Genomic DNA, 27,069 nt, shown 5'->3' with positions numbered 1-27,069 from the left:
AGAAGCGCAACGTTCAGTTTGTCCTCTCCGGTTGTTTCTGTCGAGCGTGAAGTAGGAATCTTTTGAACTGACCTGCAGAGGAAAACAACAACTGTTGGCGTGGCCGAAAAAGATTCAAGTCGGCACCTTCATCACCATTGATGCTGCAGGTAAGGTCGCTAACAGCACGTCTTTTTGGCTTCCTTTTTTACATACATCTATGCACAGCTAGCTGGATCACTCTTGTATTTAACGAGCTCCTCCACAAAAAGAGAGAGGGAAAGAAAAAAACCCTATCGCCAATTGTCCTCTCCCAAAACATATTGTTCTTCGTAATCACTTTCCCGTCCCGTGTATATAACAGTATCGAGCACATCGACTCATGATAAACGAAACTACAAAAAGAATGCAGTAACTTCAAAGCCCGACGTCCTCTTGGGATACGAAGCCACCCTTAGCTTGTATGCTAACGAGTCGTTTGATTAATCTAAACTGGTTCACTTGCTGGGGCACAGTGCTCCCTTGCTCAGTTGTGTAATTATCGTTTTTGTTATTGCTGAAGTTGTGAAGGACGCTCAACATTTTGTCATTTCGGATCCATGCCAGCAACTATGTGAACTTATGCACCCGTTTTTATTTACTCCCCGTCAGAATGCAGACATTTTGCACGGTTTGGGCTGTTGCCTTTTAATTTCTTATCATCCTGATTCCGTCACTTTTGCAAAATCCACGTAATGCAGTGCAATCAAAAACTGCTCGCTGATCTGTTGCTGTCCCGTTGCTGTCAACTGTGATGTACGTCACTGACGTCGACCAGTTTAATTGAGTGTTTACCTTTGTAAAATACCTCAAAGCGGCATTAAAACGATACGCATGGCAAAACCCTTCAACATCAGTCAAAGCAATTGCGTCATAGACGGCAAAACATGGAACTTTGAATTCTTTGTCCATTATTCAAAATAATAGACAGCATTTTTTGTTGTTGTTAAAACGTGTAGACGTATGAAAAACAGCACACACTTGTTTCCTCTCAATACTTAGTATTGGAAGTTGAACAGGCGGCCCGGTAGTCCAGTGGTTAGCACGTCGGCTTCACAGTGCAGAGGTACCGGGTTCAATTACAGCTCCGGCCTCCCTGTGTGGAGTTTGCATGTTCTCCCCGGGCCTGCGTGGGTTTTCTCCGGGTGCTCCAGTTTCCTCCCACATTCCAAAAAAAAACATGCATTGCAGGCTGATTGAACGCTCTAAATTGTCCCTGGGTGTGAATGTGAGCGTGGATGGTTGTTCGTCTCTGTGTGCCCTGCGATTGGTTGGCAACCGATTCAGGGTGTCCCCCGCCTACTGCCCGAAGACAGCTGGGATAGGCTCCAGCACCCCCCGCGACCCTAGTGAGGATCAAGCGGTTCGGAAAATGGATGGATGGATGGATGGAAGTTGAACAGTAGAAAGTAAAAACATTGCATACTAGAACAAATGTACTGAGTCATTTGTGAAATGTATTCAAATGGACAGCAGTAGTGAGCATTTTAATACACTTGCCAGGCTTCTCATGTTGATAATACTGTGGCACAAAGGTTTCCAAAATAGGGCCCGGGGGCCATATGTGGCCCGCGATCCATTTTTCAGTAGCTCGCGACATTACAGAAAAAAGTGACATTTGCAAGACTAGTAAAAAGGTGAAGGTGGGTAGCATGAGAAAGGAGGGTGTGTGTGTCTGTGTGTGTGTGTATATATATATATATATACATATACTTTAGAGCTGTCAGTTTAACGTGTTTTTATTGGCATTAATTTCAATAAATTTTAATGGGATTAAATTTTTTCTCGCGAGATTAACGCGGCACACGTCACAGCGGATGTTACGTTGCTCTATAAATAAACCAGAAACAAAACAAGCGCGCTGCACAGGTCCACACACGTTTGTTTTGCCAGTCACGGCAGTGCGAGACACCGAAAACGGATACTTAGAGTTTATGAATGGAAAGTTTACTTTTAAAAAATTGCCAGATTGTTCCACTGACAAGACCAAAGTTACCTGTATCATACAGGTTTACGATGTATGCCACTGACGCGATTGTTACTTGTTTGGAACTATTTTGTGTGGAAGCTTACAGTGTTCCGTGTCCATATAACTAGAGCGGGTGGAGCTTATCTGTGTTCGTCTGACAGTGACGGTGAAGTTCAGCGGTGCAGTGGTAGCGACCTAGCGAAAATAAAACATCTTCAGTGTTGTCATCGAACCAAGTGTAGTCATCCGAAATTATGTCTACACAAAACCGTAGAGAGACTTGCGCGCAAGAAGGACCAAGAGAATCAACATAGCCTGACTGCTGTGTTCAAAGCAAACTTGAGAAAAACGAAGTATGCAACCATGGCTTAGATCCACTATAGGCTGAGTGCTAGTTTACCTTAGATGTGCACTTGATAATGTTATATTGCTCTGTTTTGATTCCATAAAAAGAGCTGTTAAAGCAGCTGTTGTGTGACAAAATATTTTTTTCACTGTTGTTGATGGACAGTAATATTGTGTGAGAGATTATGTGTGAATAACTGTTCCAAGTGAAAAATGTTCATGTAAAATTGAAAATTGAAATTGTTATTTCAGTAAATATTTGCATTTTGCACATAGAAAACTGATTTATGATTCCATGTTAATGAGAGCATTAAAATGGGGAAAAATAGGACAAAAAATATAAAAGGAAATTCAGAAACTTAAAAAATGCTTGAGTAATCACGATTAATTTTTTGTGAATTTGAGATAATTATGACAGTTGCATTTTTAATTAGATTAAAATATTTAATTAAAAATGCTTGACAGCTCTCTCTCTCTCTCTCTCTCTCTCTCTCTCTCTCTCTCTCTCTCTATATATATATATATCCATCCATCCATTTTCCGAACCGCTTGATCCTCACTAGGGTCGCGGGGGGTGCTGGAGCCTATCCCAGCCGTCTCCGGGCAGTAGGCGGGGGACACCCTGAATCAGTTGCCAGCCAATCGCAGGGCACACAGAGACGAACAACCATCCACGCCCACACTCACACCTAGGGACAATTTAGAGCATCCAATCAGCATGCCATGCATGTTTTTGGAATGTGGGAGGAAACCGGAGCGCCCGGAGAAAACCCACGCAGGCCCGGGGAGAACATGCAAACTCCACACAGGGAGGCCGCAGCTGGAATCGAACCCGGTACCTCTGCACTCAGAAGCCGACGTGCTAACCACTGGACTACCGGGCCGCCCTCTATATATATATATATATATATATATATATATATATGCCTCAGTTGGTAAGGCATCGGTTTGGCATATGGGAGACGGTGGTTCGAATCCCGCTTGGGGCAAAAAATTAGCACATAACACCATCCAGTGTGGGTCCTTGGGCAAGATCCTTCACGCTAATGCCTACCTCATACAATAATGAGAGACAATAAAATGAATGACATGCCGGCTCAGACGTCGCCCGGCCAAACAAGGTCTGCGTCAGGTGCTGGGGAACCAGAGCACCTTGATGAAAAATGGGCTACTGGAACAAAGCGGAGATGGGCGAGATGCGATAACATGGCTCTGTTGGAATGCTACTACTCAAGCAACCCTAGTCAGAGGGGTTCATGCAGAGAATGTGGGCTAAATGGTTACTTCGAAACCCACAGTCACGGTTGACCACGAAACAACTAGTAGCTCAGTGTTCCAACATCCACAAACGGCAACTGCTATCACAACTTGAGATTGATGAGGTACAACGCAGGTTCCATGGTGAAGGGCCCCAGGCTGCCAGATCAGAGGAGGAGGTCATACTAGAGATTGGGAGGCAAGCCCCAATGAATGAAATGCTGAGCGAGGCAGCAACTGACCTGAAAGCTAAGATCATGGCGAGAATGAAAGCTGGGCAACCTAGAAACCGATTACAACGGCTATGTGAAGTACCACCTGAAAGTCTCATGGAAAGTGTGAATGCAGCACTGAGGGCGATCCCTACCGTAACGATCACGGAAACCAATGAGCTGATATACGCTTCAGCATCAGTGATCCTTGAGATGCTTGGCTATAAGAGCAACCATGGAAGCCATGAGATACGTTACCCACCATGGAAAAGACGGTTGGAGGCCAAGATCAAGGCGGCTTGGAAAGATGTGAGTCAATTGACGGAGGCCCAGAGAGGTGTGATGAAAAGGCCGATACCCGAGAGGTACATCCAGATGACCATACCTGAAGCACTCGAAACTGCCAAACAAAGGCTCCAAGCCTTGTCCAGCCGCCTAAAGCGGTACACGAAAGAGAATGAGGCCAGACGAATAAACAGGCTGTTCGCAACACAACCTGCGAAAGTGTACGCTCAGTGGCAGGGTCCTAAAAACAGAGCTGACCCACCAAGACTGGAAACTGAAAGGTACTGGAAAGGCATATGGGAGAAGGAGGTTGCACATAACAGTAGTGCACAATGGCTGGTGACCCTGAGAGAGGAGCACTGCAACCTCCCTGAACAGAACCCAGTTACCATAACAGTGGCAGACATACAGGAAAGAGAACTGGACAGCACCAGGCCCGGACATGGTCCACACCTACTGGCTAAAGAAACTCACAGCACTCCATGAGCGCCTAGCAGCACAAATGAACCAGCTGCTGAGTGATCGGACTCACCCAGGATGGCTAACCGAAGGGCGAACGATCCTGATCATGAAGGATCCCTCAAAGGGTGCAGTCCCATCCAACTATCGGCCAATAACCTGTCTCTCCACAACATGGAAGCTCATCATTGCGGCTAAGATAAGTGGACACATGGATCAATACAATGGCAAGTGTCCATCAAATGTGGCATATACCAAGGTGATGCACTCTCCCCACTGCTGTTCTGCATAGGACTGAACCCCCTAAGCCAAGTAATCACCAAGACAGGCTATGGATACCGCCTCAGAAATGGAGCTACAATCAGTCACCTCCTCTACATGGATGACATAAAGCTGTATGCTAAGAGCGAAAGGGACATAGACTCCCTGATCCACACAACCAGGATCTACAGCAGCGACATCGGGATGTCATTCGGGCTTGAGAAATGTAGTCGGATGGTGACTAAGAGAGGAAAGGTAGTCCGCACTGAAGGGTTCTCACTCCCTGAAGGAACAATAGCAGACATTGAGGACAGCTACAAGCCAATGGCAACCTCGAACTGGCAACAAGGAAAGTGGCTACGGCCAAATACCTCCAGCGAGTGAGGCAAGTCCTAAGAAGCCAGCTCAATGGCAAGAATAAGACCCGGGCAATAAACAGCTATGCCCTGCCAGTGATCAGATACCCTGCAGGAATAATAAGGTGGCCAAAGGAAGAGATTCAGACCACGGACGTTAAGACCCGAAAGCTCCTAACCATGCATGGAGGGTTCCATCCCAAATCCAGCAGCCTGAGACTGTACGCAAGCCGAAAGGAAGGAGGACTAGTGAGTGTGAGAGCCACTGTCCAGGATGAAACATCCAAGCTCCATGAATACATCAAGGAGAAGGCTCCAACGGATGACGTACTCGGAGAACGTCTCAGACAATGGGGAACAGAAGATGAGGTGCTGGAAGAGGGACCATCATGGGAGGACAAGCCCCTACACGTGATGTACCACTGGACCATAACTGAAGTGGCCGATCTCAAGAAGTCCTATCAGTGGTTAGAGAGGGCTGGCCTGAAGGACAGCACAGAGGCACTCATCCTGGCTGCTCAGGAGCAGGCCCTGAGCACCAGAGCCATTGAGGCCCAGATATACCACACCAGACAAGACCCAAGGTGTAGGTTGTGCAAAGAGGCACCTGAGACGATCCAACACATAACTGCAGGGTGTAAGATGCTGGCAGGGAAAGCCGACATGGAACGCCATAACCAGGTGGCTGGCATAGTCTACCGAAACATCTGTGCGGAGTATGGACTGGAAACCCCAAGGTCAAAATGGGAAACACCTCCGAAGGTGGTGGAGAATGACAGAGCGAAGATCCTGGGGGACTTCCAGGTCCAGACTGACAAGATGGTAATGGCGAACCAACCAGATATCGTGATCATAGATAAAGGGCAGAGGAAAGCCGTTGTAGTGGATGTAGCGGTCCCAAGTGATGGAAACATCAGAAAGAAGGAACACGAGAAACTCGAGAAATACCAAGGGCTCAGAGAGGAGCTGGAGAGAGCCTGGAAGGTAAAGGTGACAGTCGTGCCTGTGGTGGTCGGAGCACTCGGGGCAGTGACCCCCAAACTAGATGAGTGGTTGCAACAGATCCCGGGAACAACATTGGACATCTCAGTCCAGAAATGTGCAGTGCTGGGAACAGCAAGGATACTGCTCAGAACCCTCAAGCTTCCTGGCCTCTGGTAGAGGACCCGAGCTGAATGAGGGACGGACACCACCCGAGGGGGGGGTGAGACGAGGAATTTTTATATGGACGGCCCGGTAGTCCAGTGTTTAGCACGTCGACTTCACAGTGCAGAGGTACCAGGTTCAATTTCAGCTCCGGCCTCCCTGTGTGGAGTTTGCATGTTCTACCCGGGCCTGCGTGGGTTTTTTCCGGGTACTCCGGTTTCCTCCCACGTTCCAAAAACATGCATGGCAGGCTGATTGAACACGCTCAACTGTCCCTAGGTGTGAGTGTGAGTGCGCATGGTTGTTCGTCTCTGTGTGCCCTGCGATTGGCTGGCAATCGGTTCAGGGTGTCCCCTGCCTACTGCCCGAAGACGGCTGGGATAGGCTCCAGCACCCTCCGCGACCCTAGTGAGGATTACGCGGTTCGGAAAATGAATGAATATATATATATATATATATATTGTACATTTTCCAAGCCGCTTATCCTCACAAGGGGGGTGCTGGAGCCTATCCCAGGCACATACATACAGACGGACCACCATCCACGCTCACTCGCATACCTAGGGACAATTTAGAGTGTTCAATCAGCCTGCCATGTATGCCTCATTCTTGGTCCAGTTGCCTGTGCCACCCTGTCGTTTTTGTGAACATTGTTTTGCTATGTTTTGTGTAGTCTTATTAATTGTATGCACCCTGGTTGTTTTAACATTTTTAAAACAATGCTCGTAGTGGCTTGACTTTTGCATAGCCACGTAGCACTCGTACTGGAACCTTCTGTGCCTTTGGGTTCATACACAATTGTGCTTTTGGCTTTCATTTGTAATGTGTTTTTCTCCCGTCAAGTTATTCAAAGCACTTTAACAATGTCTCATTCACCTACTGAGAGCAACCCGTGAGTCATTATCATTAGTATCTTGCTCAAAGACAATTTGACATGGTCACAGGGGCTCAAGATTGAAACCGCAACCTTGGGGTTGGGAGATGACCCCTGTACCACCTGAACTATATTGCCATCCTTTTTATTTTGTTGATGCAGCAGTTCTCTGGAATGATGATCAACAACTAGCTCCAACTTCAACGCTCACTTCGCCTCAGTGGTTGAATTGCCCTGAGGGCAAAGAATCCAAAACATGTCTTAACATTTACACATCACTTACCTTCATCCTTTTGTGTCCATCAAGCAGATTCTTGCATTTTGATAATATAATGTGGTGTGTGGCATTTCTCACAGGTTGCGATTTTACTTGAGGCGGTGGGTGGAGTGTGACATTTCGCTTGTCTCTGCATTATAAAATGACAATTGTGTGGCTTCGCTGCAATTAGTTTGATTTAAAATGCAAGCATCACACATCTATTGTTATTATTCTACATTAGAAGAGCTAATTGAAAAAGTGTGTTAATTTACTTAATTGATACATTTCAAGTAGGAACAAGAACATGAGATTGCGAGATTGGTTTGCTGGTGACAAGATACACTGTAAACAGTAATGTCTGTTCTTGTATCAGTCTAAGTTAGTGTTGCTTGCTACTAGCTTGCTGGAAAGCTAGAATGTGTGCCTTTTTCTTTCCCAGTTGGCGAGTCAACCTCTTTAACTGTAGACATCATAGTCCATAGGGCTTTGCGATATGGACAAAACCTAATCTTACGATAAAGGTACAGTGGTACCTCTACTTGTGAAGGTCTTCATACAAAATTTTCAAGTTATGAAACATCTCAACAGGCAAATATTGCCTCTTGTTACGAAAGAAATTTCAAGATATGAAAGCTAAAAATACAGTCTGGGCTGCTAGTCGCAGCTCAGATTTTCCTGAATGCACCATACTTATAGCTGCTTTGCCATTGGCTATTACCGAGCATCATCCTAGCATCCCATTGGCTAAGAGGGACTCTACCGTATGTTTCTGTGTTTAGATAGATAGAAGTGTGTATATGCAGCGTCCTTGTCATTCGCTCCTCGGGCCATGAGGTGTTGCGATAGTTTTACGGAAATGTGTGTCACCCAGAAAAATTTCACCAGTCGTGCGATCGCTCTCTATGCTGATATTTGCCTTGGACGTTTTTGAAGTATTGTTAAAAGCTGACAAAAACAAACATCCTTGGATCAGTTCTTTACAAAACGGCGGGTAAAAACCACTTCTGAGAGAGAACATGGACTAAAGAGGGCAAAAAACGATGACGATGCACTTAAGTTAAATGACCATTATTTTTATTTTTACTCTGTTCTTTGATTTTTACATAATGCACAACTCTCGTTTATTATGCAATAATCTAATTGCAACATGTATTTTTTTACATATTTGGATGCATTTTTATGCTTTAGGAAACATTTATGTCTGAATTTTGGGGGGGGGGGCTTGGAACGAATTAGGGCATTTACATGGAAAACGCGTCTCTACTTACATTTTCTAGTTAAGAAATGTCTTCCAGAACCAATTAATTTCGTAAGTAGAGATGCCACTGTAATTTGTACTGTATCCCAGTAATTATATATATTCCTATTGTGCTTTTTTTTTTTATTCCTTGAAACTGTTTTGAGCCACCATGAGCCAAGATGTAAGTTTCAAATTTTCAATGATTATTTCCAACTTTCAGTAATTATTTCATATTTAGCATCTTTTGTACTGCAATTTTTAAACCCTTATGAACATATTACAACTGGTTGTGCAAGTAGTCCCCCTTAAAGAGATGAGAGACAACTGCAATTTTGATCAATGGAACAAAAAACTGAAATTTTCAGAATCCGTATGATTTGTGCGATACGGCCATATACGTAAGATTCACCACAAAATCCGTATGAACTATGGCTAAACCGTATGAGCTGACAGGTATGGAATTGTAACCCTTTCCCACCTGATAAATGCGAATTGCATTATTTAAGATAAGATAAGATAAGAAAACCTTTATTAGTCTTCTCAGCTTTTCTTGAATTTCTTGCCAAATTCTTGATTGAAACGTTCAAGAGGTAATTCGGTTTGGGTGTGGTAAGTGAAAATGAACTCAGCTTTCCAGAAGTCCCAAAGGCAGCTGGGTATGGCTCCCGCTTACCCGCCACCCGAGTGAGGACATGCAGGACAGAGAATAGATTGACAGATGGATGACATTTGTAATTTATCCATCCATCCATTTTCTGTTCCGCTTTATCCTCACAAGGGTCGCGCGGGGGGCTGGAGCCTATCCCAGCCGTCTTCGGACAATAGACACCCTGAAACGGTCGCCAGCCAATTGCGGGGCAGAAATGTGTAATTAATTTTTTTTAATTGGCTCTGCAATATAATGGAGGAAGACAGATAGCCACATATCCGGGCTAAGTTAAGATGTTTTCATTCCAATGCTCAATCTATTCTGTTCTACTGAACGGACCATGTAACTTTCTAACATATTGATTCTTAGTCTCAATTTAGAAGGATTCGGTTTATTGTGTTTTGACGGCTACTGCTCCTATTTTATTTCTTGTAGAAGACTTCACGGCTGAAGGTTGGCATACTTAAAGCCTCCACCTTAAGATTTGATATTTGGACCCTACAAATTTGTTTCCGGTTTTCTGTAATACATTGTTTTTGTTCTTCTTTCAGGGCAGTTGTGACCATGCGTTGCCTGGCTGCTCGAGTCAACTATAAGACCCTCATTGTCATCTGCGCCCTTTTCACACTCATCACTGTGTTACTGTGGAATCGCTGCTCGAGTAACACCTCCCTGCGTTTTTTGCCTCGAGCTGCTTTGGGGGCCCCAAGTCCCAAGGAGGGGGATGCTAGTAGCTTCAGCAGCCAGCAACACCCTCCACAACCTCCAGAACCTCCACCTGTTGTAGGTGGAAGCAAGTATGAGGAAATTGACTGCCTGATCAATGATGAATCCACGGTCAAAGGCAGACATGAAGGTGGAGAGATCTATCTGCCCTTCAGTTGGATGGAAAAATACTTTGAGGTGTATGGCAAAGTGGTGCAGTATGATGGCTATGATCGCTTTGAGTTTCAGCATAGTTACTCAAAGGTGTATGCGCAGCGAGAGCCCTATCACCCAAATGGGGTTTTTATGTCGTTTGAGGGATACAATGTGGAGGTCCGTGACAGAGTGAAATGCATAAGTGGAGTGGAAGGTAAGGCTATTTGCTTGATGTTGTTTTCTTACTGGACCGCATATGCATGACTTCAGTTGTTCATTCACTGTTAAATTAGATCTTAAGAGCAGTCTCTAGATCAGGGGTGTCAAACTCATTTCACATGGTGGGCCACATTCGGCCTCGGTAGATGTCAAGTGGGCCGGACCATTAAAATGATACCATACTTTGCTATAAATAACCAAAACAACATGTCTTTCCTTTGTTTTGGTCTAAAGAAGCACAAGAACATTAGGAAAATGTTGAAATTTAATGAACATATCTTTTACAAAACATTTCATGAAGCACCTTACATTTCCTTAGACAAATGTGCAATTTACTTTTATCATTCACATACATGCATTGCAACTGATCCCACTGATTGTACAAACTTTAACAATTGGAATTGAAAAATATAGTAATGCACTTTAAGATTAAACGAGATTCATAAAGAAAGGAAGTTTTAAACCATTTACACGTGCATATAAAATCTAACTGTGATCCCTGCCTACACTTTACAAACTAGGAGTGCTATTAAATGTGTAAATGTGAGAGTGCTATTGATGGCTTCTGCTGTCATGGGTCTGTCTCAGTGACGGACTGAGGCTGCTGTTGTCTTCTTCTCTGATCAAAACAGTGTCCCCTAGTGAATACTCAATGAATTTCACCATATTAAAAATATTAATTCTGTGTCTTTTATGCATTTTTTCACTTTTAAATTATCCTGCGGGCCTGATTGAACCTCCTTGCCGGCCGGTTTCGGCCCGCGGGCCATAGGTTTGACACTGCTGCTCTAGATGATTACATGATATTCAATTGATCAGTTTATTAATTAACAAAGCTCAGATTTTTTTTCTTGATCTTTAAAGGTCTCCAAGCAACATTAATCTCGGTGTACAAAAATATTGCAGAATAGAACCACAATATCTTAGCTTTATATTACACAATGTTATGTTTTGCGATTTTAGGAGTGGAATAGAGCTGCTACCAGTCAGCCACCGTGCTCTCCTCCCAAGATGTGTCACTGCCCAGTGATGTTCAACATTGACAGCTTGTCAAGAAAAAAAAGACAAAATGAGATGTGAACAACCCCCCCAATGATTTAATTCATTTCCAAATCTGAAATAGTATGGCAAATGGTAACTATTGTATGGAAAAATTATATTCATGTTTCCAGGACTGTTATAACAGCTGTATTTTCTAAAACAAAAAATTATTAATGTTATTAAAAAAGATGCGTAGACACTTAGAAATACAGCTACAATGGCTGTCTGACAGCATACAGTACTACACCATGGTCTTGTTGAATACTCGATTCTTAATTGGCTTAATCGAAGGGTGTACTCTAGAGGTGGGTGATATAACGATGCATATCCTAGATATAAAACATTGATGCTCTCTCTCTCTCTCTCTCTCTCTCTCTCTCTCTCTGTCTAATGTTATGTTATTTATAATTGTGTAATTTATCTAAATAGTTATTTTCTGGACAATAAGTACATATGTATTTTCAAAAGACATGGAGTCACTTTGCACAAGTTTTAACAGAATGATAATTTTCTCTCTGTCGTCCATTTGTCACAAGTGTGGGCAAACATGTTGGCTCAGGGGCAACATTAATTTGAGAAATTTGACAGAAACACCATATGCACACATCAAACAAACAAAAATGTTTTAGTATTATTACTTTTACTATTAACAAGAACAAAGGCCGGGTGATGGTTGAAATGTGTATCACGATATTCACCTTGAGTTGTGAACAACACCTTTTACAGACTCTTCAAGCTATGTACACATTTTTGTAGCATATACTGTATGTCCCTAGTTAGGTACTTGTTTTGTTACATGTACCGTCTCACCATGGATGTGCGGACAGATTTTGCTGTGCTTCTCGCATTATACATCCGTCGTTGGCTTTTCGCGTAACTCATAATGATAGTTATGCTGTCTTCTTTTACTCTTAATAATATATCTCACAGTGATTTAAAGTTACTATTGACTGTAAACGCCCCAAAGCCACCACATAAAACTCGATGTCTCCTCCGTGGCAGCAAATAAATATCCTTTGTGTGTCAGACAGAAGTTCCGTTTACACGCTGCAGGGCTCGAAAGTCCGACCGTTATGCTTGCAAATGCCCTCACCTTTTTTTTTTCAAATTGTGCTAGTAAAAATCTCATCTGGTCGCACAGCACGAGCTTGTCTTTTAATGCTCCTACTGGTATGTCCAGTGAAGGCGCTCCAACTCTGTCCAGCCTGTCAGAATGCACAAAGAAGGCGGAATGCACATCAATTTACACCCTTTCTGTATGAATGAAATAAAAAATAAATATTGTTTGGATGTGTCCTTTGCCATGTTGACGATCATCTAACTTAACTAGCGTTATTTGCTTTATAAAGGAGAGCTTTCCATCCATCTTGCTCCCATTCACTGAGGCGCTCGCGACCCGATTTGCATTTTGGCAACAGGGATTATGCATGTGTCTATTTTCATTGGTACATTTGATACAATTATAAATACTGTTAGGGGCTACTGTTGAAACCCCCCCAATATGTACTGTATATAGATGGTGAGTCTCGAATTATTATTAACTTGTATAAAGCAATCACGAGCATAAACATTTACACCTCTCACGTTCGGTAAGATTTGAGCTGTATTCAAGACCAGCAGTAGTATTTTAAAATGTATTCTGCATCTGATTGGGAGCCGGCGTATGTAAAACCTTGGATTAATATGTTCTGATCTCTCTTCCGAAACTGGGCTGCAAGGTTCTCCTATTCACAAAGTGGCTTTAAGAAATACAACAAATCTTAATCATGTCAATAAGGAAACCAATTGTTCATTTGTTATGTTGTTTTATATTTATTGTTATTAAATAAAACCCTTGGTAGAGGTCCCTCAGATGAGCCTGCAAGAAATGCTCTTCAAAATAGAAAGTTGCTCCTCAAATGAAGGTGTTAATTTGCAAAACTGCTTCTCAAAGAAAAAAGTTCTTTCAAGCCTTTGGGTACTAACAATTCTGCTGTGTGTACAAAGAAAAGAACACTGAGCCAACTGTGAAAACAAACACTCAGCAATTATTTTCCCGGGCTTCTCTTTCGGCCTGTTTTTGTTTTTTGGGGGCAGGGGTTGGTTTTTTTTTTTTGGTTCACAAATAAACATCCTCTTCATTTCAAATGATGGTCATGAGATCTACACAGGTTTTAAATATTGTGTCATTCAGCATTTTTTTTATTAAAATGTCTGAGCTCATAGACATGAAAGCTGCACACTGGAAACTTTTTTTTATCAGAATCATTATGATTCTGATTTTGTGAGCTCGTAGGCAAAAAGCTGCACACTGGACAATTTTCATGTGTAGTACATTGAATGTTCTAAGTCCAATAAGATTCTGTCTTGCTATCATCAACTGTTTTCGATTGACAATTGCAGCGCTTCTGTCTCCAAACACTGCTCATCAGCTGCATGAATACTTTATTCTGCTAAAGCCATTTGAAAAATGAGGGCCTAATAGAAATTCAATTGCTGGTTTGTCAGGAGACCCCTCATGTTGCACATTGCCTTCATTTGCCTGCATGTATTGAAAGCTTGAAAATATATTAGATGATACATGTTGTCATGTCACTTGCAGGCATGTACCCAGATTCCATCGATTTGGCAAATTAGTACAGTATTAGGATATTCAAAACTTGAGTTGTATAAAAGGAAATTAGATAGGAGAAACACACTTAACAGTTGTCACCATTTTCCTGTGCAACACCATGTTTGAAGATCACCGTAACGGGAAAAAGCCACGGAAGCTAATAAGTTAATTCCACGTATCAGTACAGTTTGACTACTTTGACATGCTGCGGACTGAGCGAGGTGACCGAACGCCACTGAACTATTGCGCAATGTGTAAGGTTCCAAAACTATTTTTCCATGTGTGGACAACTGTTGAGTGTCATTAGTGTCTCTAATGAACCTCGAGGTATTTATTGTATCGGTGTCATGTGCGTATGATTTTTATGACATTGTCTGGCTCGTTGTTTTTAGGGGACTTAAGCACTTAAGAAATGTCCTTGTAGCTTGTGAACATTTTGTCCTTTCTCGTGAACATTTTCTCCTTTCTCTTCCACAGGTGTGCCTCTGTCCACTCAGTGGGGTCCTCAGGGCTACTTCTATGCCATCCAGATTGCCCAGTACGGCCTGAGTCATTACAGCAAAAACCTAACAGAGCGTCCACCGCACCTGGTGGTCTACGATACAGCTGAGGAAAGAGATAGCCGAGCCAGCACGGCAATATGGAGTGTGCCAAAGGGCTGCAGTCTCACCCGTGTCCAAGACAAGGGCCGTGCTTCCTCAGTTCGCCAGTTCAGTGCTCCAGGTATGTACGCGTTCCACGAGCCCAGATGGCCTTGAGGCAAAGAATTTATCACTTGTTAACTGCGGCTGCAGGAGGTTCGATATGAGTTACATCCTCAGGGCAGAATGATTAATATGTGTGGTGTGACTCACTTGAACACTGTCATAATAGCAGCAGAATGCATTGGTTGGCAGTGGACCCAGTGTGTTATGACGGATTCCTAAAAATAATATTACTCAAGGAAATAGTAGACATTATCCGAGATTAGTGTCAGACTACGGTAACTTGAAAGGCTGAGAACCTTGACAGTTTTATAAATCACAGTCCAGATCAGCATTTTTGTATACTCCCCGCGATTCATGGGTAATAAGGATTGAGTCCTGCTACAAATAGCGAACAAAACATAATTGACCCCCTGCCCCCCAAAAAACTAGATACTAGAACTAATAGGAGTTTGCGCCGCTGTGGGAGTGAACGCAGATGACTTGATTCCCAGCCAATCGAAGTGGCTCCCCTCATTCTCTTTAATTCAGTACATGTGTGGCACATGGTCCGCTTGGCGGAAGCATAACAGTCTCGCTGGAGTGTGAAGGAGATTGGGGTGCCCAAATATCTCCACTTGCGAATCATGTAAAGTCGGCCACTGCGAAGCCTTGTACCAAAGTGGGTTTTTAAAATGAATGAACATTGAAAAATCTAATATTTCTACACACTGTTTTAGCAGAACTGGACAGAATTACTTGCAGCTCTGAAGTAAAGATGCTCAGTGTTCACCTATTTGTATTTGTGCCTGCCTTCTTGTTGATCTTAGCGGAAATGGACAAGACAGCTCGAATGTTTTCAGTCACCTTTCTAGGTACATGTTTCAGGTGCCATAATGTATTTTGTCAAATATAAGCTCAGACATTAAAACGTTGACGAAGGGTACATTCCATCCTTGGTCAGTGACCTCAAGGGAAACTCCTGTTTTGTCTGATTATAGCTGGCCAACATTGAACCATAGACCACTGTATGGCTCAACTGAAAGTGATTATAATTGCCATCACTTTAAACTACAAATATAGACAACAAATTATGATTCCAAAGCAGTTTAATATCATTTCAAACACAAGTATCTTCGAACATTGCTGTACCCTTCAAAATATTGTACAGCAAAGAGCTTACATAAAGCATGCTCTTTTTATTTTGTAATGACAAGTCGCTAGCTAAATATTTTTGCTTCATCTTCATTTGTCACCATTTTCATCCCATGGCCAAAAGACCAAATTTATATTGGACATTTTAGAAAAGACCAGGGCAAAAAAAAAAAAAAAAGACCGTAGGCCACTTGCTGCCCCTCTAAAGTCTCTGGCCCTACCAGTCTACGTACAAAATCGAACAAAAAAGCAAAATATATACGGTGCTTTTGTTTTTAAAGCAGTGCTCTTGTTTGACACGCATGTGTGTGTGCAGTACAAGCGAGCAAGAGCAACGATTTGTGTCTTCACTGTTACAATGTCGCTATTTTTATCATCAAAGAACGCGATAATGACAACGCTGCTCATAACATGAGCAACATTTCACCTGCGACTCCCGACTAGGAGCGGCAAATATGACGTGATGGTTGCTGTGCAAAATGTCAGCACACTTCAAAAATATCGAAACATTGACTGTTTGCCCGCTGTTTACATGTGTGCATATATGTGCTAAATTAATTTGTACTTGCGTGTGTATAAGGTGTAAGTATTCAAGCTATGGTAAAAGGAAAATGTGACCATAAAACTGAACTTAAAATTTTCCACCCAGCGCTTAGTGTGTGAGCTGTCATGATTGTCCAGAGCACCTGCTGTTTTTCTCTCTGGTTGTCCTCTACTGAGCTGCTGTCTCGACTGTAATTTTCCTCCTCCTCCTCTTCCTCCCGCTTTCAGCCTGTCATCATCAACAATTTCTTTGCACTTGCCAAGCTCTACACTTGGTTTTCCTCCTCCTCCTGTCCTTGCTCACCTTGCTTTACGACTCAACTTCCAATCATCGCTTTCTTGCCTTGGCGCCTTCGTCATTACTTCTGAGTCTTTTCTCAGTACGCTTAATCCTCCATTTAGTTCTCTTGTCCAGCTGCACATTTCAGGCTATCATCGACCACTGTTTACTCATTTCCACCCAATTTTCTGTCTTTTTGCCGAGGCATTGCATGTAGCAATCATACTTATGCCATATGTTGAAAGTCTGTATTCTGCGTTCTTATTAGAAAGCCCATCTTTACATACAGTGCATCGTTTCTTCCACTGATACATCTTTCCCTCTTCATCTACTTCTGCTTTCTTCCACTTCTCCTCCACTCATTCTTTTGTTCTTACTGTTTCTTGGGTGTAAGTGTTGAGCACCATCTCAAATGGTCTGACAAGTGGATCAATTGTCAGTCCCCTGACATTAACCACTATGTGGGTTCTGCTTATTCCTGTACTGTCCACCACTGAGCACCCTGTATTGCCACGTGCTTGGTTGAATGGTCCCAAATCCACTGTACCATTTTCTGTCGCTGCAGAAAACAACCAAAAAAAACATGCAATAAAAGAAACCACCGATCTTATGTTAGTGTATTCAAATGAATCAGTTTTAGCATTTCAAACTAATCGTCATATTTCCAGCTCATCCCTGAGCTTGTGATCACATACCCAAAAACAAGTCCCGACCAGTGGGAAACCATGGTCTCTGTAGCGGCAGGTTGCTGGCTTCCGTGATGTCGTGGAAGACTTTGTGGGGCACTGCTTTGGATCCTTATGGTAAGATCAGTATTAAAAGAGAAAAAAAGATATATTACATTAGTTAATTAATAAACAGACAAAACACCCTACCTTTTACTTGTAGAAGTACTAAATTGACTTAACACGGACGGGTTCACGCACGGACACATAAAATCTGTGGGCGGTGGTCTCCACGTGCACCACTTCACAGATTTCTGATTTCCCTGGCTAACCATTCACATTTGGTATGAAGTTTTGATGGTGCTGTGCTATGCCTATTTCGTCACACATAGCATTGTGTGTTCCTTCCAAACAACTGAACTCGCTTTTATCTGTCTAAAGAATAATTATCAGTAGTTCTATGGAAAATCCAGTTGCTCTTTCGGAAACTTCAAGGTTGGGTATGATAATGTCAAATCAAATCAACAATTGTTCATTGTGGGTCTTTCAAAACCGTTTTTCTATGAGGCATGGCTCATTTCAGGTATTTTTGTATTGCGGGGTGAATAGCAAGCTTAAATTCCTGCGTGTTTTTAATAGGGTAGAGCAGCTTTGGCCAACACCACAAATCACACATTGATTGGATTCTTGGTTGGCTTGACTCCAGTCCTGATTAGCCTTGGGGTGCTTTTTCCACCCTTCACTGTGAACATTTTACATTGTTTGACCAATAAAAATATGAAAATATATAAATGTTCGAGTGGTATTAGTTTAAGAAGAATGTCTGCTGTTGAAACTTGAATAACAGATCACATGATTTAAAAGCGGATCAGTACTGGGCCGCAGTCCACTTTGGACCAGACGGCACAGATGAAAGAATGGAAATACGGTACTTCTGTTTTACTTATTATCCAAGGCTGAAAAATATATTATTTCGAACGTGACCCGAGTCTATTGATGACATGTCAAGAAGCTATAGTCATTATCTCAATCGCGTAATGCTTGCATTAAATCCCCAAGCTAGCAAGAATGAGTAAAAAAAACACACACCCAGGAAGCTCGCTCTGCATAATATGCGGCAAACGGTTCTTGATTTAGCGTGATGGTGGTTTATATATTTTGACGTACTTTATATTTGTTCTGCTTTGCCTTATATTGACGCATTCCACGAAGACCCTGCCGATAGTTGAAAAAATTCATGTTTCGTGTCATTTCTACAAAATACTCCAGTTTTTGTGTTGCTCGGATCATTTATGTACTTTTTCATTGGTGTTCTGTTTTCACATTGGCATCACATAGTCATCATTTTATAATTTCCAATGAGTTGTCACATTACTCTACGTTTGTCTTGTGCACAGTCATGTGCCTTGACTGAGGTGTACTTGGATCCTTTTGTCTGCTTTTGCATCCTTTTGAACATGGTGAGCCACTCAGCTGAATTTGGAGCGGACATACTGTCGATTAACTACATGACATCCCTGTCGCCTTCTACTAAACAGCCACAGGGAGGAATAGAAGGGTGGAATCTCGTCTTTATTCTTTACCCATCCTTTATTGATGGCAAGGTAATCACAGGGCCAGAGTCCAAATCCATTTACTCTCTGCATTATCTTAATTAATTGATTTATGAGTGCATTAAAGAGTCGTCGTCATCCGGAGGCCCCTGCCAGACTGTCTCTCTCCTTCATTTCTCCTCCTGATGACTCCCTTTGTGTCTGTGGTCCTCGCCTTGTTCTCTGTCTGTGTGGTTGTCAACTGCCTTTTCTGTTCGCTTTTCACTCCTGTCTGACTGCCTGCAATGTGTTTTATGGCCCATCATCACATTACTTATCCTCCTTTTGGCTTCTTTTTATTCCTTTCACCTCTCACCAACTTTTAAGTGATTTCTGTTAGTATTTTGGAGCTCTTTTGGTTGTGCAGAATGAGAAGTAGCATCGCCAAAGAGAGGATTATTCTGAGAACTGCTGGCACTTCAAGGGATAGCAGGGAATTCACAAAACCTATACTGAAATAATTGTGCTTGAACAGAGATAATCCCGACAAAGAGGGGTTGTGGCAGACTAACATCAAGCTACAAATTGAGAAAAAAAAATACAGCGTTGCCACATGGTGTTGTACTTTACCCATGATTCCCCTCTATTTCTTCCTTCCCTTCTGCTACTGTTAATTAAGAGCAGCATGCAATAACGCATCTGTCATGTGCGTCCTGAAATAGCTTGACACTGTTTGTGCGAGAGACACTGTAATAGTGAAAAAGATTATTTTTTTAATTGCTTTATCTTGGGATCACACTGGGTTAAGAATAGTCTGTTGTCATATTGGATCACTCAGAAAATGCAAGTTGTTTTTGAACCTTTAAAAAAATGATATTGGATAGTCTGCATTTTTCAGACCCTTGGTTCTTATCCTGCATTTTAACATATTGAACTCTCTCTGTCTCTCTCTCTCTACACAGAGTCTTTGGAGGCAGTGTCCCTCCTTCTAGATAACACCAAAGACTTCATCCTCAGCTTGGACATTAAGTTCACCTCCAACGGCAGCTTGTCTGTGATCCTCGACACTACAGAGAAAGGCTCGGCCTTCACCATCCACTATGTTACCAATACGCACCTCATCGCCTTCAAAGATCGTGAAATCACCTACGGCATCGGGCCACGAACCACTTGGAGCACCCTCACACGTGACCTGCTCACAGATCTGAGGAAAGGCATCGGTTTGTCGAACACGAAGGCAGTCAAAGCCACAAAGGTTGGTGTCCTGCCGATGCTGCACAATGTTGCACTGACACTGTCACACGGCTATTGCAGGAATAGGAAGCTGCAGTGGTGATAACTAGCAAGTACATTTGCACTTTATGTGAATACAATGGGACCTCGACCTCCATTTAGTTTGGATTTACAGTAGAATAAATCTTTTTGACGAGCTGTTTCCATCATCAAACCTTTATTTATTCAACTGCCAACGATTGATACATATAAATGAATCATACTCTGGTGGGGGGGGACATTCCAAAGTTCAAAAATAATCCGCAGCACCCTTAGCATTAAATTATACGAACGAATAAATCAACCTCAAATTTTCAAAGTAAATATGAAGTACCCTGAGGACAGAAATTAGCTAATTTGAAACAATAATGAGTGATTTAATAATTGATTGGGCTTTATTTGGTGATGACAACACTTTTGAGAAATGGGATGCTGTTGAGGAATTGAGGGAAAATTAAGCAACAGAAGCAGTGCACTTTACTGTGTAAAAATTTACAGTTAATCAACTTGCAGATTAGAAAGATGTGAAAGTTATACATCATGACTAAATATGAGCAGAATACACACATCTCTCTCTCTCCCTCTATGTATATAAAATCTGTATAGACACACTTTTGTACATTATGCAACAGTAATGGAATGGTTGCACCTGTTTCATGGACCATGGAGCTGGCTGCATTCATCAGCCACTGCCACCATTAATTAATTATTTATATATTTCTTGCCCCCCATTCTCAAAGGATCCTATGAAACCTTGAGACGGTTAGGAGTGCCCTCTAAATTATGCCAATACTGGACGATGCTATACGGCACAAAACAACAGGAAACAAGTCCAAAATGAACAGTGCCGTGTTACGGCACGCGACATGTCAAAGTGATGATGTAACCGGTCAAAGATGTCCAATATGGCGTGGCGTATGTCATTTTTTTTCTACTGCATCAGCTTAAACTTTTTTCTGGAAATCCGATGCCATTGATATTTGCACTCTTAATATTTGCTGCCTAATGAAGGAAAATGAATGCTCAGTGCCGTGTTCTTTGAACGACCTTTGAGGTTCCACTGTAAAGTGCTTCAGCTAATCTGCCACATACATTTTGAATCTATTGACACACAAACATGGAACAAATTAACGACCAAGTTTTGAGCATTTTATGTTTTAAATGATTGTGGTCTTACCTGGGTTCTCTCTTAGATCATGCCCAAGCGAGTTGTGCGATTACTCTTGCAAGGACGGGGATTCATTGACAATATCACTGTCTCCACCACTGCCCACATGGCCGCTTTCTTTGCCGCCAGCGACTGGCTAAGGCGCAACCAAGACGAACATGGCGGCTGGCCCATCATGGTCACACGGAAATTGGGCGAGGGCTTCCGGCCACTAGACCCCGGCTGGTACTCTGCAATGGCCCAAGGCCAGGCAATGTCCACCCTCGTGAGAGCCTATCTTCTCACCAAGGACCACGCTTACCTCAATGCTGCTCTGAAGGCAATCGGACCCTATAAGGTGCCATCAGCGCAGCACGGGGTCAAGGCGGTATTTATGAACAAATACGACTGGTATGAAGAGTATCCCACCTCGCCTAGTTCCTTTGTCCTCAACGGCTTCATCTACTCCCTGCTGGGACTCTACGATTTGAGCGAGACAGCTGGAGAGAAGCTGGGCAAGGAGGCCGGGCGGCTGTTTAGCCGCGGCATGGAGTCGCTGAAGGCCATGCTGCCGCTCTATGACACCGGGTCGGGGAGCATCTATGACCTGCGCCACTTCATGTTGGGCACTGCGCCCAATTTGGCTCGCTGGGACTATCACACCACGCACATTAACCAGCTCCAGCTGCTGGCATCGATAGACAACTCTCCCATCTTCAAGGATGTGGTGAAGCGCTGGAAAAGCTACTTGAAAGGGAATCGTGCTAAGCACAACTAGACTTCCAAATCCAGTGTGTGACCTGCGGGTTGACTGAATGTGAAGAGTAAGCTTATCTAGTCTCTGTCACTCGGTATGCATCGCAGCGTAGAGTGTTTTTTAAATCCCAAGGATGCTTAAGTAGCTGCAGCTTTCAACATTCGAGCGCGTGGGCTCTGTTACGGGTGTTGTGTTCTCTGCAGCATCAATTGTAGCACGCCTACTTATCAGGAGCGAGGGTTTGTAATCATGCACAGACTTAGTTCCTGTTTGCATGCATTTCTTGTCTTCAGATCCCAATTTGAAATCACTTTAAATGTTGAGCCCATTTCAACAATCATTCACCAGTATCATCAGATGTATTTTTATATTTCAACCTACGTGGAAGTAACTGTAAATAATAGAATATATTCAAAGATGTTTGGAAGAGAGCAAAATCTTATCACAGAGTATGCATTAAGAATTCCACACTCCACAGTATAAACCAGAGCTGCGAGTAGTTGTAAAGGGCCCTCACAACCCTGGCCACGTCGAGGTACACGCACATTGAGGTATTGGCACATTGGGGCACTGACAAATAGGACAATAACGCTCTAAAATATAAATGTTTTTGTCAGGCCGTATGTGCGTGCAACGTTTTGAGTATTCATCCAGGTTTAGACCCTCAAAAACCTCACAACTTTTCTTTGTAAACAGCCCAACATAGATGAAACAAGACGATTGGATAAAATCTCTCCTCGGAGTTCGTATATATGAGCTCTATAAAAGCCCCCGAAAAATGCTGACAAATTCTAAAGTAAGTCAACATGGTGGACTTCCTGTTAGGTTTAACATATGGCCCCAAAATAGTTTTTATTATATCGTGGGCTATGACATATCCATCCTAATTTTCGTAGAACTTGGTGAAACGTAGAACTGAGATTGCTTCCTTCAGAACATTTTATGCAATGCAAAATGTGATGCCCCGCCCCCATAAAATGGTATGTCGACAATGTCCCCCCGCCTCCCTCCCCCTATTGTTGTCCCAGGTGTTTGAAGTCCATCGGGTTAACCACTTGACAACTCCGGTCCTTAAAGGCCGCAGCCCTGCCTGTTTTGAATGTCTCCCAACGTCCATCACACCTCATTCAAAATGATCAGCTCATCAGCAAGTTCTGCAGAAGCTGGGTAACAATCCTAATCATTTCACTCAGTTGCCCACCCCTGAACATTGGGAAAAACTATGACCCCTGTAAATGTGCAGAAATTCTGCCAATATTGTACAATTCAAATCTTCATAGCTCACTTCTTTTACATTTTAGGGGATAGCTACCAAAGTCATTTTTTTCACGTCTTGCGGTGCTGTATGGGCCTCCCAATTTTCATAGTCGCAGGTTGTAAGTACCAGCACAGGTCTTTGTTAAACCTCTGTAGGGGGTGCTACATACCTTTTTTTTCTCTCTTCTTACTTGTGTAAGGCAACTTTAACATATCAAATTTTTCGCCAGGCGTAATGTGTTCAAACTTTAGTGAAATGCAATTCATTTTGAAGAACACTCATAAGTCTGAGTAGAATTTCCAGGTTTTTTTTTTTAACTGAAATGGCGGCACCTTGTTTAACTATGTTTAACATTAACAGAATGCTGCCACAAATGCAAAGGCTAGACTCCATCATAACCTATTTGCAAGTGTGTGTTAGGATTAGACTGATTTCCTTTTTTTTTTAAACTGGAATGAACATACACACATGGAAAGAAGCATCTGTGTACTAGTTTATCTACTTTAGAGAGAATACCGTCTTATTATAATACCCATATAGCCCTATCATTAAGCTTCAGTTTTTAATTTTTTTTTTCCCCTATTACCCAAATTTGTGAATGAGCTGTAGATGCGAGTCAAGGGAAATGAAAATACTGGAACATTCCTACTATTGTATAAACAGGTGCAAATGGTCTATACCCGTCGAGATGGTCAATAACTGCCGATTAAGCCCATAGCTTTGTTTCAAATTGTTCAACTTTGCAGCTTTCTTTTATTTATTGTTATTTTTATTTTGCTTATGCAAAGTGGATGAAAAGAAGCATTTAAACTACCCCTTGGTGAAGTCACTGTCAACATATTGATCATTACTGTTAATGAGGCCATTGCAATCAAATAAGGTGCAAAGAAATCTGCGCACAACTATTTGTATGAAAGGGTTTTCAACCCCCCTGTTTTCTGTTTTTAACATTTTCACTGAGCGGTTGGACTATCTTAAGTTGTTCTCGCTTCACAATTCGACATTCCAATTTTTGAATTGAGCAGCCAAGTGTAGTTAGTTCAAACAGTTTTTAAGTACAGATTTTTGAAAAATGTTGCTAAAGAATCCTGAAGCCTGAGGGGACTTAATAACAAACGTCAACGTTTTTTTCCCTCCCCAGTGCATTCTCATTATTCCTCGGCGCAGAATTCATCAAACAACTCAGCCTTTTTAAATATAGTGTATCCAAGTTCACTGAGACTGAGTCTCGCCAAGAAACCTACAATTCAGCCAACTAATGGGCTTGAGCGCCTGCACAGAGTAAGCGATGAGTCAGCAAAACAAAGAGACTTTCCGAACGAACCTACTATTGACCTTGCCAAATATTTGCAATCAAAGTGCAGTAGTCAGGTAATCAGGCTCTCTGCTTTCAACAGGGACTCCTAAGACAGTGTGAAATTAAACTAAGAAATCTATTCCATGTGACAAGAATCAATTAATAGGCGTTGCACAAAAAAACAAACAAAAAGAATGTCATACAGTATACTGTCTAGGCACAATATGGGTAGTCATGGCAGAACCCGCGATACAATAATATTGTGCTTGTTTGCCTCTGATAATTGCGCACAGCAGTGGTAATGTGATCATCCATAGTTGCTGGGCTTATCGCGACAGCTACCGTACTAAAAAGGTGAATTTTTTTAAGAAACCGTGAGATGCACGTTAAAAGGTAGAGTGTGTAGAATTTAGTGCCACCTTGTGATGAACTGATTCAATGCAACAACCATTTTGCTTTTCTCAAGCACGCGCACTACGGTGCCTCAGAGAGACCATACTTCGCAATTCTACCATCGATATTTTCAGCAGAGGGGCAAGCAAAATGGCATGCCAAACGAGTGCTCGTACTGCCTCAAGTATCGGAGTAAGTGCATGGCATTTGTTACACGGGCTGTCGTCACGATGCTGAGGCACTGTGTTCGCTAAGTTAAGTCGACTTCGTGTATCTGTATCAGAAAGCTGGAGGCGGAACATGCCAACCTCCTGCAGGGTAGGCCCGCCACATGTAGCGGTAATACATCACCTACAATTACATTTTTAAAAAATGATGTGATAGAACATATTGCATATTATTAAAATTCATAGAAAAAAACAAACGATTTGTCCTAATATTTCACCATATCTGGTTTGTTAAACAGTTTTGCAGTATTGAGGGGGGAAAAAAAATCACCCAAGGTATTGTCTAATATTTCAGTTACCTCAATGTATATGTATGTCTTTTTAAAGCAGGCATGCAGGGAGGACTGGCTCCAGAACAACTTTTTTTTTTTTTTTTGTTCTCCACAACGGATGCAAAGTCAAGCTTGCACAAAGGAAATTGTTACATTAAATTTTGCATCATTCAAAATTGGCAAATCTCACTGGATTTTGACCTTAGTGCATCAGATTGTGTTAAGCAAAATGACTCTCGTGCCTCATTAACTCGCATCGTTGGATTAATTCAACTTTTCAGCACGCCGATTATTGAAGCCAAGTAATGATGATTGGCTCCATTCGTGACCGAGTTTTGATTTGAACAAAATGAACGGGGTGTGGTGGCCAGTTGCAGAAGGGTCAGAATGCTAAAAACACAACATGCTCAACATGACTTCGTTGGTTGTTAAGATACTAAGGTGTTGACAGTAGTCATACTAACTCAATAAGTGAGCGATATGCGATATGTCCCGAAGTATAAAAAAAATTCTACGCTTGTTTTTTTTTTTTATACTACCTTTTCCAAAGGGACTTTTTTTTGCGCTAAAATGGTAACATGACGCTCTTTTTGTCATTTGTGATCCTGACCTATCTTTTGAGCTATACACAACTAACTGGACTCACTGTGGAGGGCAAATTGGTTTGAAGTTTCCTTTCATGTTGTTGTGTTAACACTATTCTGTAGATTTTAATTGATTTTTTTTTGGATACATAATTTGCAACATGGAAAAAAAGTTGTTTTTTTTCTCCATGAATTCATTTCATACAGTTTGTTGTTATTATAATAGTAGCAAAACATTTCTGTTTCATTTATACCAAACACAAAGTAGCATAGTAGAGAATACTTAAATGTATATATTTTTGTGCAAAATATTTCAAGCATTTCATGAACTTCAGAAAACCAGTCCTCGTGACTGTGCCTTTAACTACTACAGCTTGTGCAGAGTTTCGTAAAACTTGCTCTTCTGAAATTGACAAAAAGCTGTCATTTATTTATGGAATTTATTTGCCAATTTCATTTTAAAATGCGGCTGGGCTGGGTCTATTTGTCCTCTTTTATTTTGAATATTTTGCAGAAAAGTTCAATGTCTTGCTCTTCATACAAAAGCACAAGTTCTATTTAAGATAATTGTCATCATAATGTCGATTTTTGCTTGTTTTTTCCCTTTCCCTGATATGAGGTGCACCACTTACAATTAAGAAAGCTGCTATTATTATTCAATGTATAATAACTGCACAGCATTCTATTTCCTCATTTTAGTGTTATTTTCCACTCACTGTCTGCTTGCATAATTGCCATTGAGTCAACATAATTTATGCAATAAAATGTTTACTTTGGTTGTGTCACAACACAAGACCCGGAGTGGTCGTACAGACTTCCCAGTCTTAGCACAATGTGTAAATGCTCCCATTTTTTTAGTCCCGATAGATGTTTATACACAAAGTGAAACTTTGTGCTTTAAAATTAGCTCTTTTTTTTTTCCAAATGTAAAAGGAAAAAAATAAAGGCATTTTCTTAATA

At 42.0% G+C, this 27,069-nt stretch overlaps 1 protein-coding gene across 1 annotated transcript; it reads left to right on the top strand.

Annotated features, from left to right (window-relative positions):
* On the top strand, positions 1–27,069 carry glceb (glucuronic acid epimerase b). The gene is made up of 5 exons (XM_086107125.1): positions 1–149; positions 9,882–10,405; positions 14,522–14,767; positions 19,865–20,157; positions 21,368–27,069. Exons 2-5 carry the CDS (start codon positions 9,895–9,897, stop codon positions 22,097–22,099), a joined length of 1,782 nt encoding a protein of 593 aa, XP_085963251.1. The 5' UTR covers positions 1–149; positions 9,882–9,894; the 3' UTR covers positions 22,100–27,069.

The sequence above is a fragment of the Hippocampus guttulatus genome, chromosome 3 (assembly GCF_054856545.1).
Source record: "Hippocampus guttulatus isolate MCC_2025c chromosome 3, RoL_Hgut_1.0, whole genome shotgun sequence".
Lineage (NCBI taxonomy): Eukaryota > Metazoa > Chordata > Actinopteri > Syngnathiformes > Syngnathidae > Hippocampus > Hippocampus guttulatus.
This window is presented reverse-complemented; position numbering and strand designations above follow the sequence as displayed.